The sequence below is a fragment of the Monoraphidium neglectum genome (genome assembly GCF_000611645.1).
Source record: "Monoraphidium neglectum strain SAG 48.87 unplaced genomic scaffold scaffold00029, whole genome shotgun sequence".
NCBI lineage: Eukaryota > Viridiplantae > Chlorophyta > Chlorophyceae > Sphaeropleales > Selenastraceae > Monoraphidium > Monoraphidium neglectum.
The window spans coordinates 43,804-60,879 of record NW_014013599.1 but is presented as its reverse complement, the minus strand read 5'-3'; the positions used below and the strand labels follow the sequence as shown (position 1 = coordinate 60,879).

The window sequence follows — 17,076 nt, the reverse complement described above, 5'->3', positions numbered from 1 at the left end:
CTGCAGGCCATCCTGCGTTGGCTGTCCTTCGCGCCCGCCCAGGTGGGCGCGGAGCCGCCGCGGCTGCCCAGCGCCGACGCGGCCGACAGGCCGGTGGCCTACAGCCCCGCCGCCCACGAGAAGCTCGACCCCCGCGCGGCCATCTCGGGTGAGCAGCACATTGCTTGGAGAGGGGCCGCCCACCACGCGCCAAGCCGCCTGGCTGCATGTTGGCATGGGTTGTCCGCGTCTGGGGCAGCCGCAGAGCGACCGCACCTGATTTAGTGTGCCGACTGATCTGATGCTGCTGGCAACCAACTTGGCACCTCCACCGCACCGCTGCTTGCAGGCCGCGAGCCCGCCGGCGAGGCCGGCTGGGAGTCCGGCCTCTTCGACCGCGGCAGCTGGGTCGAGGCGCAGGCCGGCTGGGCGCGCAGCGTGGTGACGGGCCGCGCGCGCCTCGACGGCGTCCCCGTGGGCGTCATCGCGGTGGAGACGCAGACGCAGACGCGGCACGTGCCGGCAGACCCCGGGGACCCGGCCAGCTCGGAGGTTGACATCCCGCAGGCCGGGCAGGTGTGCAGCAGTCTGTGTCGAAAGCGTCTGCAAACATCAAGAGCAAGAAGCACGCGCAGTCTTGCGAACATCTGCAATGCAGTCTCGCCCCCGCCGGCCTCCGACACACAAGGGCCGCCATCCATCTCACTGCGCCTGCGACCTTCCACTCACGCCTGGCCGACGCTACCCTCTGATCCCCCCAAAGGTGTGGTGGCCTGACTCTGCGGACAAGACTGCCCAGGCCATGGAGGAGTTTGACCGGGAGGGCCTGCCCCTGTTCATACTGGCCAACTGGCGCGGCTTCGCGGGGGGGCAGAGGGACCTCTTCGAGGGCGTGCTGCAGGTGGGCTGCGGGGGACGGGTGCCCCTGGGGGGCGGGGGTTGGGTGCTAGCACTCAGTGACTGTTGACGACCAAGGGGCAATCGGGGGTGGGTGTCTGCACTTGTCTTGCTGAGTTGCCACGCATGCTGCGGGGTAAGAGCGCTGTGAATCAGCAGCGCCAGTCTCGTGACCGTTGCGCACTGCTACTAGAAAGCTGTGCCTGCCCCAAAGACCCATCAATCGCGAACTTCCACATACCCTTGACCCCTATTCCTCCCCACCTACTCAGACCCCCCCCCCTGCCTGGATTCCCTCCCTCTGCATCCCCCATGTCACCTCCCCCCAGGCCGGCAGCCTCATCGTGGAGCAGCTGCGTGTGTACCGCCAGCCGGTGTTTGTGTACATCCCAGGGGGCGGGGAGCTGCGCGGGGGAGCCTGGGTCGTGGTGGACGCACAGGTGGGGGGGCCTGGGGCTGGCTCTGGGCGCAGGCGACCAGGAGGGGTATGATCGGCCCAAGCCTTCAAAATTAACGCGCGATCTCTGCTGCATCTGGTTGTCGGTGCGAAGGCGGCCAGCACACCAGGAAGAAATGTTGCGACAACATGGCGCAGGCAATGGACTCGCAGGCTGCAATCGTTTCACGCCCTAGCGTCCATCCTGCCTGAATGCCCACCATGATCGTGCCACTCAAATTCTGGGTGCCCGCGCATCACACTCACGTTCTCTCTCTCTCTTACAACTCCCCTCCCTCTGCCGCCTCCCCCCCACCCCGCCCCCCCAGATCAACCCCACCCACATTGAGATGTATGCTGACCCCAATGCCAGGGGGGGTGTTCTGGAGCCTGAGGGCCTGGTTGAGATCAAGTTCAGGACACCAGACCTTATCAAGGCCATGCACAGGTTGTGGGAGGGGTGGAGGGATGGAGTGTGTGTGCGTGTGCGTGTGCGTGTGGGGAGTTGAATGCGCATGCACGGGGTGTATCGGATTGTAGGTGGCATGAGGAACAATACTTGTTAAATGGATGGACATACTGCGCGCTTGTGTTGTTGGTGCTGCATTGCCTGCTGCTCTGGGCCTGACATCATACTCGCTCGCCCCACTTTGAGCTGCCGCAACTTGTCCGTGTTGACCGCCTCAAGTGTTTCAAGTTGGGCGACCCTGACCGCCACAGCATCCCCTCTCTCGAACTATCTTCACCAACCAGGCTTGACCCCGCCATCGCCAAGCTGAAGGCCGAGGGCGGCCCCCTGGCTGAGGCGGCCATCAAGGCCCGCGAGAAGGCGCTGCTGCCAACATACCAGCAGGTCCGGGGGCAAGCAGGGCCACTGGGTCTTCTGGGCCGCAAAAGGCCATATGGCCCTGGGTGCCAACCCGGCCTCCTTTCTCCTCAGAGCCGATCCCACAAGTCTGTAAATCGCTAGCCTGCTGCCAACCACCCCCATCCCCCCTTTACACACCGAGCCTCAAAACCCATGAACATCCATCCACATACGACCGCAGGTGGCGCGCCAGTTTGCGGACATGCACGACACCCCGGCCCGCATGCACGCCAAGGGCACCCTCAAGGGCGTCGTCGCCTGGCGGGACGCGCGCAGCTTCTTCGCGGCGCGGCTGCAGCGGCGGCTGGCGGAGGAGGCGCTCCTGCGCCACGTGGCCTCAACAGGTGGGGCGGCACACAGGAGGGGGCGAGGGGGCTCGCAGGCCCCTGAGGCCGCCACGGTCTTGCTTGTCCTCTCACCAGAGGCTTCGAACAGCGGAGGCGACCCTGACGTGTCTCCTAGCCTTCGAGGTCACTGTGGCGTCATCAGGGGCCCTCTGTCGGCCATGCCCGACAGGGAGAAACATCCTGTCCCCATGAGCACACAAACAAGATCTCCCGCAAGACACACATACACACACAAACACATACATACGCACGCAAACATACACGCATATAAACGCCCCCACACACACCGTCACGCGCAGACACGGCGATCTCGCGCCACGATGCCATCGCCATGGTGGCCTCCTGGCACGCCCCCGACGCGCCGCCCGCGAACGCTTCCGTCCGCGCCGCCGCCGCCGCCCCTGCCGCCGTGCAAGGCCCCGCCGAGCTGGCGGCGGCGGCCGCGGCGCAGGCCGGGGCTGACCGCGCGTTCCTGTCCTGGGCCGAGAGCCCCGCCGGCCGCGCGCGCGTCACGGCTGAGCTCAGGGCTCTGCGCTCCCAGGCGGCCAGCCGCCTGGTGGTGGACATGCTGGGCACGGCTGAGGGCAAGGAGGGGCTGCTGCGGGGGCTGCAGGCGGCGCTGGGGGCGGACGCGGGGCTGGCGGCGCAGCTGCGGGCGCTGGTGCCGCGCGCGTCGGCGGGGCTGTGAACCCGGCCTGCTGCAAGCGGGTCCGCAGCCAGCAGACGCAGAGGGCACGGACGGCATGTTACAAGCGGTGCGGGACACGCGCCCATCAGGATTGCGCCGCCATGGCGCGATTCGACGCGGCGATATGCGTCGGGGGTGTGTTTACAACAGTGACGATGACGGAGTGATGAGTACGCGTCCACGCGGTGACGCAAGCGGCGGCTGGATCACAAGCCCGGAGGGTGCAGCGCCAGGATGCACGCGACGCCTAGGGCCCCTTTGCTAGGGCCGCGCGGGGTGTGTGAGACAGCACAGATTGCAGCAGGCCGGTGTTGTTCCACGGCCCATGGTGCATGGTGCCCCGCACAGCAGAGTGGACCGTTGCGGGGCACTTGATGGTCGACTGCTTGGGCATGTGCAAGGGGCAAGGGCGGCTGGTGAGCGGCGAGCGGCGGGCTTGGGGAGTTTGAGGCTGTTTTGATTTGTTCACGCGCTGAGAGAGCTTTGGGTGGTGATTTCACACCGCGTGACACGTGCATTGCACGACAGCCATCGCATGGTGGGCATTGGAATTCAAGCTCTAAACCACCATCACACGTAGCATGACAACGTGCACACTTGACTCTGTAGGGTGTAACATTCTATGCTAACATTCCTGTACTGTAATGCCTGTGGAGAGAAGTGCATCGTGATGTTGCACAAGCGGCCTGGCTCTTCGCCGAGGCCACGCGCCTGACGCTGATTGCTTGCGGCTGCATTGCCGCCCCTGTGAAGATACCCGTCAGTTGGCGCTCGTCAACTAGTATCCCTATTGTAGTCTCACTTTGGTAGTGGCGGATCCCCAATTCAAGGCACTGTGATGCACTGAGTGTTTGCGTGGGTGGCACGAAACTAGCAGATCACGGCTCTGCTCAGCCGTCACCAGCTGTTTCAGGTTACCAATACTAAGCACAGAATCAGCTCTAGGCCCGGATCAATCCCTGTTGCCCTCAATTCGACGTCCTGTGAGCAATCGCGACCTCGAGGATGAGCTCGGAGGCCGTTGCGCCCAGGGACCGTGGCAACAGCGACACCAGCAGCAAAAGCAGCAGCGGCAGCAACCCTCGCATGGAAAGAGCCAGCGTGCCCGAGCCGGGCGTAGCCCTGTCAGCAGAGCTGCGCGCCTTGCTGGCAATCCCGTCACAGGCCAGCGGCAGCCGCCGCGCCCAGGCAGACTGGCCGCAACGAGCAACTGACGCAGTGTTACGCATTGCCGCTGCCGCTGCTGCGCTGCAGCGGCCGCTGCTCTCAGATCACCTGGACCTTCTGGGGCAGCTGCAGCAGCGCATTGACCGGGCGGTCGTTGACACGGCCGAGTCTAGGGACACGTTCCAGCAAACCGAGTGTTACCTGCTGATCAGCGCCCTGAAGTTTGTCATAGTCCGGGACGATCTCCTCAAGGCCAGCAGACGTGATGGAAACAGCACAGCGGCGGGCGCATCAAGCTCGCCGGCTCAGGTGCGGTGTGTGTGGCGACACAGGAAGCCCTGCAAGAGCGCCCGCACCAGGGCCTGCACCGCTTCTGCCATGATCGTGTTGGTAGAAAGGTGGATGCATATTTTCAGCCATCGGCTGAGGGGATGCGGCGGATCACAGTATGTGAATCTGTCGCCCTTGCCCCATCCTTGCTGCGAGCATCACACCCAAGGCCCCACGCACCACTGCCATGCAGGCGCCTCACTTGCCAGGCCTGGCAAGCACCATTTTACCTGCCTGCGACGCTGGCCGCGGTGCCCTCACATCTCAAATCAGTGCATGGGCCTTCTGACCAAGCTGCTGACCATGCCGTCCTTTGCCGAGGAGCTGGTCGCCACCTTTGGAGCCGAGTCTTTGCTGCAGACCTTCTTGTCAGTCGCCAGGTCGGAGCCGGGCAAGCTGGGCAGCGTTGGCACTGTGACGGCGTTGTGCGCGCTTGCCACAGTCCTGCACAAGCTCCCAGCCAATGCTGGCGGCGCTCAGCACGACAAGGCAGCCACCGGCGCTGGTGGTGACACGGCAGGAACGGTTGCCGAACGCGCACCGGGATCCGTGGCAGCAGCGGCGGTGCAGGCGGCATTTGTTGGGGCGGCACAGGCTCTGCGGGGCACGCTGGCGCCCGCATTGGGGCCGCCTGACGTGCTGCTCCTCGTTTCGAGCTTGAAAATTGTCGCACAGTCTGACACTGCATTCTGCGCCGCCGCAGCTGCTATGCCGGGCCTTGCAGCGGGACTGGCGAGGCAGCTCTCTGGGAGCCTCAGGCTCGCGGCGCATTCACATGACGGCAGCGGCAGCGGCAGTGGTGGTGGGCACTGGGCAGGCCAGGTGGCGGCGACTGCGAGGCGGGCATGTGTGGAGCTCATCTTCGACCTGGTGTGCAAGGATCAAGCTTCAGTGCGCATCAAGCACGAGGTGGCGAGCGCCCCAGGCGCCACGTCCACTCTGCTGCAAATGCTTGAGGACAGTGAGGAGGACACCAGGCAGCATTCAAGCTATGTGTTGCTGTCAATTGCGCAGGCCAGCACAGAGGCGTGCCGCGACTTGGCTCGACTGCCTGCATGCGCAGCCGCAGCGGTGGCGTGTTTGCGCCGTACTGCGGGCACAGAGACGCCCACAGCGCGTTCCATCTGCGCCCTGCTGTTCCGGCTGCTTGTGGATTCCGACCGTTCTGTGGAGATTGTCGAGCTTCTGGCGGCAGCCCCCGGCGGGTTGGCAGCAGTAGGTCGCCATTTGACCTGTTGCAGCATCAGAGGCAATTTGCCAGACACCCACATGGCGGCAAGCCTTTTGTTCTGCACTCTTCAGGCAGCTCTTGCCTGCACATGCTGTCAGGGGGCATCCAATGGTCCTGGCTTGCTGTCTAGGATTGTGTCCGGGACGCCCGAGCTGCGGCCTGCTGTTGCTCAGGCACTGCAGTGGGCATCAGTTGAGCAATTCCCTGCACGCAGGCGAGATGGGGTGACGGGCTTGCGCGGCGCACTTGCCGCGTCTCTGCTGTGGCTGTTGTCACCTGTACCCTGCCTCGGGCAGAATTGTCACGGCGGCAGGATTACGGGGAATGCTGCTGCCCTCAGCGCCGCTGCGGCCATGAAGGCCGCCCAGCCCGGTCTCTTGGCGGCTGTGCGGCACACTTTCAAGGAGGAGGCAGCGGCGATTTCTGACACTGACACCGCTGGCGAGGGTATTGCTGGCAGGTCATTGTTGTACATTGAGGGGCTACTACACTTGCTGGAGGGCCAAGGGTGTGCGGAGTCATCAGCTCCCCACCCAACCCTGCCAGCCCAGTCATCGTCATCCCAGCCTCGGCAGCAGCGGCCGCGACAGCAGCCGCACCCGCACCCGCCGTCGCCGCCACCGCCGCCGCCGCCACAGCCGCAGCCGCAGCCGCAGCAGCAGCAGCAACAGCACCAGCCGGAGCAATGCCGCGCCGTTCCGTCGCAGCCTGTGTGTGCTGTCTGCGGCAAGACGGTGGCAGATGGTGTGCGGCTGCGGCTGTGCAGGGGCTGCCGGGCGGCCCGATTTTGTTCCGATGCCTGCTACAAGGCGGGATGGAGGGGTGGCCACAGGCAGGAGTGCAAGGCAGCTCAGGAGGCAGCACGTCTCACGGCGCTTGCAGGGGCAGTGCAGGGCAGCATGCAAACCTGACTCCCATGCTCCAGGTCTGGCGACTCCCTGTGTCGAGCCAGATGTGTGCATGATTCGCCCTAGGGGACTTGTGTATGTTGTTGCATCAAGGTGGCTTAGATGGTCCTGCAGGCACTCCTCCTGCGTGAGGGAGGTCCCCCTCCGATGTGGGCCTCGATGTTCACACTGGTGTAAACCTGGGTTGTACTTTACAAGAGGTCGCTGTTTCAGCTGCCCTGATGACTTTCTGTTGTGTCAGAAAGGTGTGAACTTGTGTGATCTTGGAGTGACATTGTTTACAAGGATGCAAGAGAATGTTAACCACAACAGTCTCTGCCAGGAAGAAACACCTAGCATGTAAGCCGGGAAAAAGCATCAACACCAGGCTGACCTGTCCACATTCACAGCGACTCGGGCGCATCATTCAGCCCCCCTGGGGTGGCGCCCGCAGCTCTGGGATCGCCAGCCAGTCCACGCGCCTCATTGATATGGCTCTTGGCGCCCCGTATTTCGCAGGCGCCGTCCCCTCCCCCTCCCAAACTATGCAACGCCCCCCAAGGCGCCCTGCCCTTGCCGTCCGCAAACGCGGGCACATTGATCTGCTGCCCAAAATTACCACCGTCCTCGCCGCCGCCGCCGCCGGTGTCCTAGCCCCGGCATGGCTGAGAGCGCGATGATACTCCCCACACCGCGCCCGCCGCTTCCCTGGCCGCAACCCCCAACTTGTCAGCCCCAGCTAGCTCGTGCCATGGGGCTGGGGGTTTAGCTGCTGCCATTCATGTTGGTTCTCACGCGTTGGCTGACAATCAGGACGCCTGATTAGCCTGTCCAAGGCTCTCACAAAAGGGTATCAACGACCATGGCAGGGACATCCCGGGGGGGGAGGGGGGGTCAGAGGGGGGTTGCCCCGTGCCCCTGCCTCTAGGCACCTACTCTGGAACTCCAAACGTCCACCAGCTGTGCCAGCACCGACCCTTCCTGTTTGTGTGTTTCTGCCCCAGTGAAGACACTCGTCAGTTGGCTCATTGACTGGTCTCCATGCTGCAGTTTAGCACTGTCAATCCAGGGCACGGTGAGTCGATGACTCAGTGACGTAGTTTTCGTGGGCCGCACGAAATGAGCAGATCACGCTTCTGCTCCACCGTGACCAGCTGTTGCGACTTACTAGACCCTAAATTAACGCCACGCCCCGATCGATCTAGCTTTGCCCTCGGTTCGACGTCGTCATAGGCAAGCGCGACCTCGAGGATGAGCGCAGAGGCTGTTGCACCCGGGGCCCGTGGCAAACGCAACATCAGCAGCAGAGGCAGCAGCGGTAGCAAACCTCACATGGCAAGGGCCAGCGGACCCGAGCCGGGCGCGGCCCTGTCAGCAGCGCTTCGTGCCTTGCTGGCGCTGCCCTCGCCGGCCAGCGGCAGCCGCCACGCCCAGGCAGACTGGCCGCGGCAAGCAGCTGCTGCCGTGTCAAGGATTGCCTCTGCCGCTGCAGCGCTGGAGGGCCCGCTGCTCCCAGATCACCTGGCACTTGTGGGGCAGCTGGGACAGCGCCTCAACCAGGTGGTCGCCGACACAGCCGACGCTCGGGAGTCGTTCCAGCACGCAGCGTGTCACTTGCTGATTAGCGCTTTGGAGGCGTTCATCATCAGGGACGACCCTTCCATTGTCAGCATGCAAAGCGCAAACAGCAAAGCGGCAGGTGCATCAAGGCCAGCTCAGGTGCGGTGCTTGGGGGGGCAGAGAAAGCCCTGCGCGCACGCTTGAATGAGAGCCTGCGCCGCATTTCGTTCCCCGACCCGTGTCTGTAGAAACGCACCTGGTTGTTATGACTTTTAATCTGAGGGGATGCCATCCATTGCAGCATGAGTACTGCCGCTCTCGTTCCGCCGTTGCCTCAAGCCTCACACCCATGGCCCCATTGTGCCACTGCCACGCAGGCGTCTCGCGTGCCAGGCCTGGCAAGCGCCATTTTCTCTTGTTTGCAACGCTGGCCCCAGTCCCATCGCATCTCAATCCCGTGCACCAGCCTTCTTACCAAGCTGATGACCCAGCTGCCCTACGTGAGCGAGCTGATTGCCACCTTTGGAACCGAGTCTGTGGTGCAGACCTTCCTGACAGTCGCCAGGTCGGAGCCCAACAAGCTGGGCGCCGCTAGCGCTGTGGCAGTGCTGTGCGCCCTTGCTGCTACCATGCACGAGCTGCCAGCCGGTTCACGCAGCGCTCAGCATGACGAGGCAGCCGCCGGCGCTGGCCTTGGCACGGCACCAACAGGCGCCAGCTTTGCCCCGAGATCCGCGGCGGCAGATGTGGCGGAGGCGGCATTTGTTGCGGCTGCAGAGGCTCTCTCGGGCACGCCAGCGCCCGCGCTGAAGCCGCCCGACTTGCTGCTCCTTGCTTGGAGCTTGAAACACGTCGTGCAGTGGGACAAGTCAATCTGCGCCGCCGCAACGGCTGTGCCGGGCCTCGTAGCGGGTCTGGCGGGGCAGCTCGGTGGAACCCTCAGGTACCCGCCGCCCACGCGTGAACATGGCGGCAGCGGCAGCGGTGGCGAGCCCTCGGCAAGCGACGTGGTGGCGATGGCGAGGCGTGCGTGTGTGAAACTTATCTTGAGCCTGGTGTGGAATGATAGAGCTTCACCAGGCATTGCACGCGAGGTGGCGAGCGCCCCAGGCGCCACATCTACCCTGCTGAAAATGCTCGAGGACACAGAGGAGGTCGCCAGGCAACAGGCAAGCTACGTGTTGTTGCAAATTGCGCAGGGCAGCACCGAGGCGAGTTGCGAATTGGCTCGACTGCCTGCATGCGCAGCCGCAGCGGTGGCGTGTTTGCGCCGCAGTGCGGGCGTGGAGAAGGCCACGGTGTATCACGTCTGTGCCCTGCTGGTTGAGCTGATGCTGTCTTCCGATCGTTCTGTGGAGATCGTTGAGTTGCTGGCGGCCGCCCCCGGCGGGTTGGCAGCATTGGTTCGCCATTTGACTCATTGCAGCGTCGGAGGCGATTTGGTCGACGCCCACATGGCGGCAAGCCTTTTGTTTTGCACCATCAAGATAGCTTTTGCCTGCACGTGCCGTCAGGGGGCGTCCGATAGCCCCGGTTTTCTTTCTAGGATCGTGTCTGGGACGCCCGAGCTGCTGCCTGCTGTTGCTCAGGCACTGCAGTGGGCGTCAGTTGAGCAGTTTCCTTCACAGGAGAGATCTGCCGTGACAGGCATGCGCGGCGCTCTTGCCGCGTCTCTGCTGTGGCTCTTGTCACCTGTTCCCTGCGTAGGGCAGGATGACGAGTGCGACAGTGTCCCGGAGAATGCTGCCGCCCTGAGCGCCGCCGCGGCCCTGAAGGCCACCCAGCCCGGTCTTTTGGCGGCTGTGCGGCACACTTTTGACGAAGAGGCAGCGAAAATTTCCAACACGTCCGGTGAGGCTACGGCCGACAGGTCATTGTTGTACATTGAGAGGCTGCTGCACTTGCTGGAGGGCCAAGGGTGCGACATGTCCTCAGCACCCGGCCCGACCCTGCCAGACCAGACGTTGTCATCCCAGCCTGAACGCCGGCGGACGCAGCAACAGGCGCAGCCGCCGCCGCCGCAGCAACCCCCACAGCAGCCCCCACAGCAGCAGCTGCAGGCCCAGCCAGAGCAATCCCGCGCCAGTCCGCTGCAGCCTGTGTGCGCTGTGTGCGGCAAGACAGCCGCAGACGGCGTGCGGCTGCGGCTGTGCAGCGGCTGCCGGGCGGCCCGGTTCTGTTCAGATGCCTGCTACAAGGCAGGGTGGAGGGGTGGCCACAGGCAGGAGTGCAAGGCAGCTCAGCAGGCGGCGCGTTCCAACAAGATGGCAGGGGCAGGGCAGCAGGGCAGCGAGCTACACTGACTCACTTGCACCAGGAGCAATGGCTGCCTGTGATCAGCCGAGTGAGTGCATTCAACCCCTGAGTGGATTTGCGCGATTTTGTTGTGTGGCAATTGCTCAGATGGCTGCAGGCACTCCTGAGATTCCATTGCTGCCTCAACCGCCCTGCGGCCTTGCGGTGATTTTCAGTGCGGACTTGATTACAAGGTTGCAACAAGGTTGACCAGTACATCCTCGCTCTGCCGTAAGAAAACAATTCACAACATGCCAAGGAGAAACGCATCCGTCAGGCTGACCTGCCTATCTTCACAGTACATGGGGCGCATCATCACAGCCCCCCCAGGATTGCTAGGTGCAGCTCTCGACGCGCCAATCACGACAGCAGCATAAGGACTTTGAAAGCCTTTTTTCAATCCACTCAATTGCAGCTTGACTCGATTGCAGCGTGATAAGGGCGTGTAATCACAGCTTTGATGCCGCTGCCAGTCAAATCATATGCGCTAGGTGAACAATACCCCTCTGCCAGGATGGTGATAAGCCTCCGTGAATCAAATTGAGGTTCCTGCCCAAGGCTATGTTGCTGCAGCGAGTGCCCCTGTTGTTTGGTGGTGCATTATGCCGAGCGCTAATGCAGCAGCTCATGCGCCGCAGCCAACCCACGCGCACATCGACCTAGCTCATGGCGCCCCGCACCTCGCAGACGCCGTCGCCTTCCGCTTCCAAACTCGCCAACGCGCGCCAGGGCACCCCGCGGTGGCCGTCTGTAAGCGCATGCGCGTCGGCCTGTTGCAAGAAATCATCGCCGTCCTTCACACCGCCGGCGGCGTCCTGGTTGCAGTCCTGAGGCCGGCCGTGTCCCTCGCGCCTACTGCCATCGCGATCACTGCCGCCGCCGCCCACAAGCAGCCCCGGCATGGCTGAGAGCGCGATGATGCTCCCCACACCTGCGCCAGCCGCGTCCCTCGCCGCAATCCCCAGTTTGTCCGTCGCCGCGCTGCGCCTGGCGGGCCCAGCCCCGGCGCCGCCCCGCTGCCCCGGTGGCGACGCTGCGCCTTCACCCGAACCGTTGCCAGCCGCGGCAGCGGGGACGGTTGCTGTGGGGCGGGCCTTGGCATTGACCAGGAATATTCCAACGGCGATGAGGACCGACCCGCCGGCGCCAGCCCAGGTAATGCCCTCTGAAAAGAAGGCAATTCCAAATATGTATGAGTAAATGACCTGTCAATGAGAATGGGGATGGGATTGGAATGCATTTGTTGAACGGGACATCTGTGTTCATAGATTCAGACACCTTTGATTGGCGGACCAAGAGGGGTGGCTGGAGGACAGAGCAGGTCACCCGTGTTTGGCCACCTGGTGTCTGCAGAGCCACCAGGACCGTGGCAGCACAAGGCGAGCGTCATGAAAAGCTCGCCTGCGAGAAGTTGATGGAGGCCGCTCTCGAGGCCGACTCCAGCTGGAAGCCGCGCGTCAGCAGCAGCTGCCCGGCAAAGCTGGTGACGGCGATGGCGCCCAGGAGGGCCGCGTCTGAGGCGGACGGCAGTGTCGCGCGCTGCGGCCAGCCGGCGGCCAGGGGGCCAATGGAGAGCACCACAGTGCAGGCATGGAAGTACAGGGCGACCACTGCAGGGCGAGGTAAGATGAGATCAGACAGATTTGCAGGACAGGGGTGGGTGTTTGTAGGGCGCTTGACGGGAGGAGGGCAATGAATTGGAGGCTACCAGAAAGCGCGACGGCGCTGTGCGCTCCAATGAATGTGGCCGCCCTGTGCGGTGCCGATTGGCGGGAGCAAACGCTCTCCGTCCGCCGCAGGGGCCCGTTGGGAGCCGACAGCAAGCACCACTCAGGCAGGGTTTGCTTTGGCGCACCGAGGGCGGGCTCTGCTTTGCCGATGAAGCGTATGAAGATGAAGGCACCAGAGCTGGGTTGAATAATCAATAGTTTGTGGTAGGGTGGGGTGCTGCAGTAAACTCTCGTGAGGGCAAGTGGGGGGGGGGGGCTTTGGCGCAAATCAGCACTGGCAGGCAGCCAGGAGCCACGAGGCTTGGCACCACAAAAAGCGCTGCGTGCTGCGTCGACACTCTGCGGCAGCCACGCCACCGCGGCCGGCCGCGCCCCACCTGAAGAGGGCGGACGCCGCGCCGCAGGCCACGCCCAGCAGCCGCCTGGGCCCCCAGTCCGCGTGGCCGCCCCCCAGGAATGGCGGGTGCACCAGCACCACCAGCCCCACCAGGCTGAGCAGGGAGCCCAGGGCGCCGCGGCCCCCCAGGTGCTCCCCCAGTATGAGCCATGCCATGACGGCCGTGATGGCCTGCAGAGGCGGCGGGGGCAGGCGGCGGGCGGGCGCCGCAGTCTCGTGGTGGGCGCGCTTTGTGTCAGTGGGGGACTCCAAAGGAGAGGCGCGGCAGCGCGGTGGGCAGACGCGCCAGCGCAGGGGAAGGAGCTGCCCAGAAGGTGGCAGACCGCTGTCGACACCCCAGAGTTCTGCTTCTGCTGCCCTACCGGGTTAGTGAAGAAGAGCACGGTGGCGTCACCCAGGGGGAGGGTGACCACCGCAGCATAGTAAGTGGCCATGGCCATGGACCCGGACACGCCGCGCCCGATCAGCTTCCACAGGGCGGGGCGGTGGCCAAACATGGGGGTGACGCCCCGCAGCCGCGCGATGGCCAGGGTGACGGCCAGGCTGAGGGAGGAGCGGACGGTGGTGATCTCAAGAACGGGGATGCGGCTGCCCAGCAGCTGCCAGGGGAGGAGATCGGGAGGCGGGGGAGGCAGGAGGAGGAGGAGACGGGTGGGGCACCGTCGCTGCATGGAGGCATACACTGGTACCACTCCTGCTGCAATCCTGATCAGTCATTCTGAACACAAGCGGTGGTAAGAGCGGCCTTGATTCAGCGCTGATTCCTGATGCTTGCTTGCTTGTTCTTGCTTGCTAATTGGTTAATAACCAATCGCGTCTAATGCCCCACCTTCACAGCCAGGACAGAGAATGCAAAGAAGACCGCAGCGGTAGCCACGCACGCTGTGCCGCTGTCCCACAGCCAGCTGCGGGGTGCAGGCGTGTGGTAAAGTTGTGTTGAAGAAGGACCAACAGCGCTGGTACCACAAGATAAGATTTAGGGTTCCCCAGGGCTGGCCTCTTGCTTGCTGAGTGCAACAACCAACGTTTGCACAACATGTCGCCTCTGCGTTCACCTGATCATCCCCCTAGCCGCCTTCGGTTCACCAACAGCTTGGTCGGCTAATGCTTGCCCAGTTCCATTTTCTAAATCCACGCCAGGTTTGGCATGCGGCTGCCCTTGCTGCTGCAGCACCGAATTCAGTGGCACGGAGCGCTGCATGTCGCTGTTGATGCAATCCTCTATGCGCCGCCCAAACCCCTTGTCGAGCGTGCCGCTGCCGTCGTCCACCTCGCAAAGGGCTTGGTACTGCTGCTTCTTCCATAATGACGGCAGCAGGTCGGCCAGGGGCATCGCCCCTCAGCCTGGCTGGCACGATTGAGTTTTGAGTGACCGCGCGGGTTGCGAACACGAATGATTGCACAAGCATATATTGGAAGTGCCCTCAAAAAAATTGGAATTCTAAAATTCCAAGGGCAACACGTGAGAAGACAGATCACGGTCGGTGTGTCGTCAACCATTACTCATTGAGAAACATTGCGGCTTGGCAGAGTTGGATCAAGCATGAAGAACCACCAGATTTCATCGAACTTCAACGAGCATGAATATTGCATGCAGCGCTCTCCGCCCTTCTTCGCAAAGATCAAAAGGCTGTCAGCGATGGAGCAAGGGGTCAGCGCCGCCGTGCTGTGCTAGCTGCCAACATGCTACCAGTATAAGACCTGCTGCAGTCATGACGAGCACTTGCGGCGGGTGTATGTGTTTGACAAGAGCCTCGACAGTATCGCGAACATCCACATGTTGACCGAGCGGGCGTTTACTTTGACTGGTCCTGGCTATAAAGTGAGCACCTTGCACTCTCCCTCACGGCCCTGCGGCTAAGATGTGCATTTATAGTGCACGGTTGAAAGAGAACGTTTTCCCCCTGAACATGCGTTTGCAGATGGAACTCGAGCACAGACGGCAGCAGTGAGAAAGGCGCAGCTGAAGCGAGGTGAATGCGAATATGGGACAGCACCTTGTCAAAAAAAAACCAAGACATGCATCCCTGCATTGCATGTCAGGGGTTTTTCATCACCCTGGTGAGGTGCAAAGCGCCGTCTGTGGCACTTTGCGCATTGTGCAATGCCATCCAGTGCAGGCCAGGCCACGCGCGCCATCAGGTGGCCTCGTCTGCAATGGATGGCGCGCTCCACCACCCAACATCTGGACCACCAGGAGCTAGCAGCGCCCAACCCTGCCCTGCCCTTGTGTCAGGTTGTAGCTACCTAGAACGCATTGCACGGGTCGCTAGAGACGCATGATAAGCAGCCCTGCCTCAGGAGGTCCGAAGCACACCGGCATTCAAATACATGGCAGACAGCGCGATTTGCGCGAACAAGCACCCGTCTGCGCGACTTGGTACGGTTGAGGCTGGCAGGCGTGAGCATGGAAGGCCCGCCTGTAAACCCGTGTGCTTCACATTTGCACGTCATCAAGCACACCTCATCTGACCTCCGGTGCGGCCAACGCCAGTCCTGCTGCTGCTTCCAGGACCGGCTTGCATGACTTGTCCCTGCATGCAAGCGCGCCCAATGCGGATTCGCAGACCTGCAGCGGTGGCTGTCCCCCATCTTGCTGCTGTTTCAAATTTCAAGCATTGCATGCCTCCGCTACGATACGAGCGCGAGCACAAAGCACACCAGCCCACCCCTCTGTCTGCTGGCGCTCACGGGATGCTGGCAGCGGCATTGCGGGCGGGGACGTAGGCATTCTTTGTAACGGGATCTTCACAATTAAATATCAAGAAAGTCACTTACCATTCTGGCCATCAAATACAATTTCAAACCCCCACTCCAAGATGTTGCGCGCCTGTTGTACCTCGGATCTGGCACTACGCACGGGCGCCGGCCTTGACCCGGCAAATCCAGGAAGATTGGCAGGTGGTGCATGCAACAGACCGATAAAATACAGCACCAGGCAATGCCACCAGGCTTCCTCGATGAGGATCACACAGAGCTTTGATCACTCCAGGAAGAGTCAGTGCATGGTGGACCCGTTGAGTGCAGGGGCGCATGCGACCGCCACACAGGCGCCGCAGGGCGCCACGCAGGTGCCGCGTCATGGGACCTCACACCACGCGCATGAAGGCGTGGCGCGCCGCCAGAAACAGGCCGCCGGTGGTGAACCACGCGCTGCCCACCACCCAGATCCACAGCACCGTGGCCAGCACGCTGCCGGGGCCCTCCAGGGGGCCGTTGTCGTACAGGAGGGTGCCAAAGAAGAAGCACAGGGCCCCGATGCCCGCACTCAGCTCCACACCGGCTGCGGGTCAAGGCGCGCAAACGTTCCGCAAAGTTGAGGGCAGCGTTAGGGCATGGGGTGGGTGGATGATGGCGCACAAGATCGAGCTGGCAGACGTCATCAGCATGCGGGAATATCAATGCCACAAGACACGTGCATCTGATGTGGACGACGGCGCTCGGCGGAATCAGACGTGCTCATGCGCCCGCCCTCACCCGCGGTGAAGGCATCGGCAGCTGCAAAGGTCTTGAGGTGGAATCCCTCCTGCAGCTCGCCCCCGCCAATGCGGTACGTCTTCCAGAGCTACAAGGGGGCGAGGTTGTGCAGCCGCGTTGACAACGCGGCACCTCAGCTGCCTTGAAGATGCCCGAGTTGAGCAGCCAGCAAACACAAGGCACTGATGGCAAGGAGGAGGGCGCCAGGAGCAGCTCCGGGACCAAATTAGGGACTGGGCACAACCACATGTGCCACGCGAGGATGAGCTCTGCTGTCTCTGCCATGCAACCAACTCCACCCGTGTGGAGTTCGTCTCTGCCAACTCCATACAGGTGAGCTGCTGACGGCTTCACTCTCAGCCCCACCCACCTGAGACCACGCAATGAAGGCAGACCCCAAAACAAAACCGTAGATACCTATCAAGGGGTTGACTGCCAGCACTGCGGGCAAGTAGCCCTGGAGCAAACCCGGCGTGCAAGAGGCGGCAAGGGGTAAGCCAGGCCTGCGCAGCATTTGGCGGCAGCAATTTGGCGCAACTGCCCGCAAGCCGTGCTCGCTTAGCAGAATGCTGAGGCTGTGCGCAAGCCCCCTCATGCGCAGGCTGCACAGCTGCTAATGCAGCACGGCGCCCTCCCTGGTCCCGTGCATGTACTCGCTCAGGGCGGGCCACAGCCCGGCTGCCTTGAGGCTCACCACGCTGCCAACCACGTACAGCGTCGAGCCGGTCGCGCTCATGGCAATGTTGGTGCGCAGGACACTGCCATCAAATGTGAAGAACTCTTGCAT

The 17,076-nt window shown here is 62.9% G+C and overlaps 3 protein-coding genes across 3 annotated transcripts; 1 reads left to right on the top strand and 2 right to left on the bottom strand.

Annotated features, from left to right (window-relative positions):
• Positions 1-214: 214 nt before the first annotated feature.
• On the top strand, positions 215-3,215 carry MNEG_0378 (biotin carboxylase; the record flags this gene model as incomplete). Its single annotated transcript, XM_014051151.1, has 8 exons — positions 215-221; positions 329-555; positions 743-880; positions 1,206-1,316; positions 1,642-1,763; positions 2,066-2,165; positions 2,362-2,524; positions 2,827-3,215. The coding sequence occupies 8 exons, from the start codon at positions 215-217 to the stop codon at positions 3,213-3,215; spliced, it is 1,257 nt and encodes a 418-aa protein (XP_013906605.1).
• Positions 3,216-12,071: 8,856 nt separating this feature from the next.
• On the bottom strand, positions 12,072-13,875 carry MNEG_0377 (hypothetical protein; the record flags this gene model as incomplete). The annotated part of the gene is made up of 6 exons (XM_014051150.1): positions 12,072-12,295; positions 12,541-12,593; positions 12,793-12,983; positions 13,175-13,411; positions 13,642-13,717; positions 13,868-13,875. 6 exons carry the CDS (start codon positions 13,873-13,875, stop codon positions 12,072-12,074), a joined length of 789 nt encoding a protein of 262 aa, XP_013906604.1.
• Positions 13,876-15,901: 2,026 nt separating this feature from the next.
• Positions 15,902-17,076, bottom strand: MNEG_0376 (hypothetical protein; the record flags this gene model as incomplete). Its single annotated transcript, XM_014051149.1, has 4 exons — positions 15,902-16,095; positions 16,290-16,377; positions 16,660-16,746; positions 16,984-17,076. The coding sequence occupies 4 exons, from the start codon at positions 17,074-17,076 to the stop codon at positions 15,902-15,904; spliced, it is 462 nt and encodes a 153-aa protein (XP_013906603.1).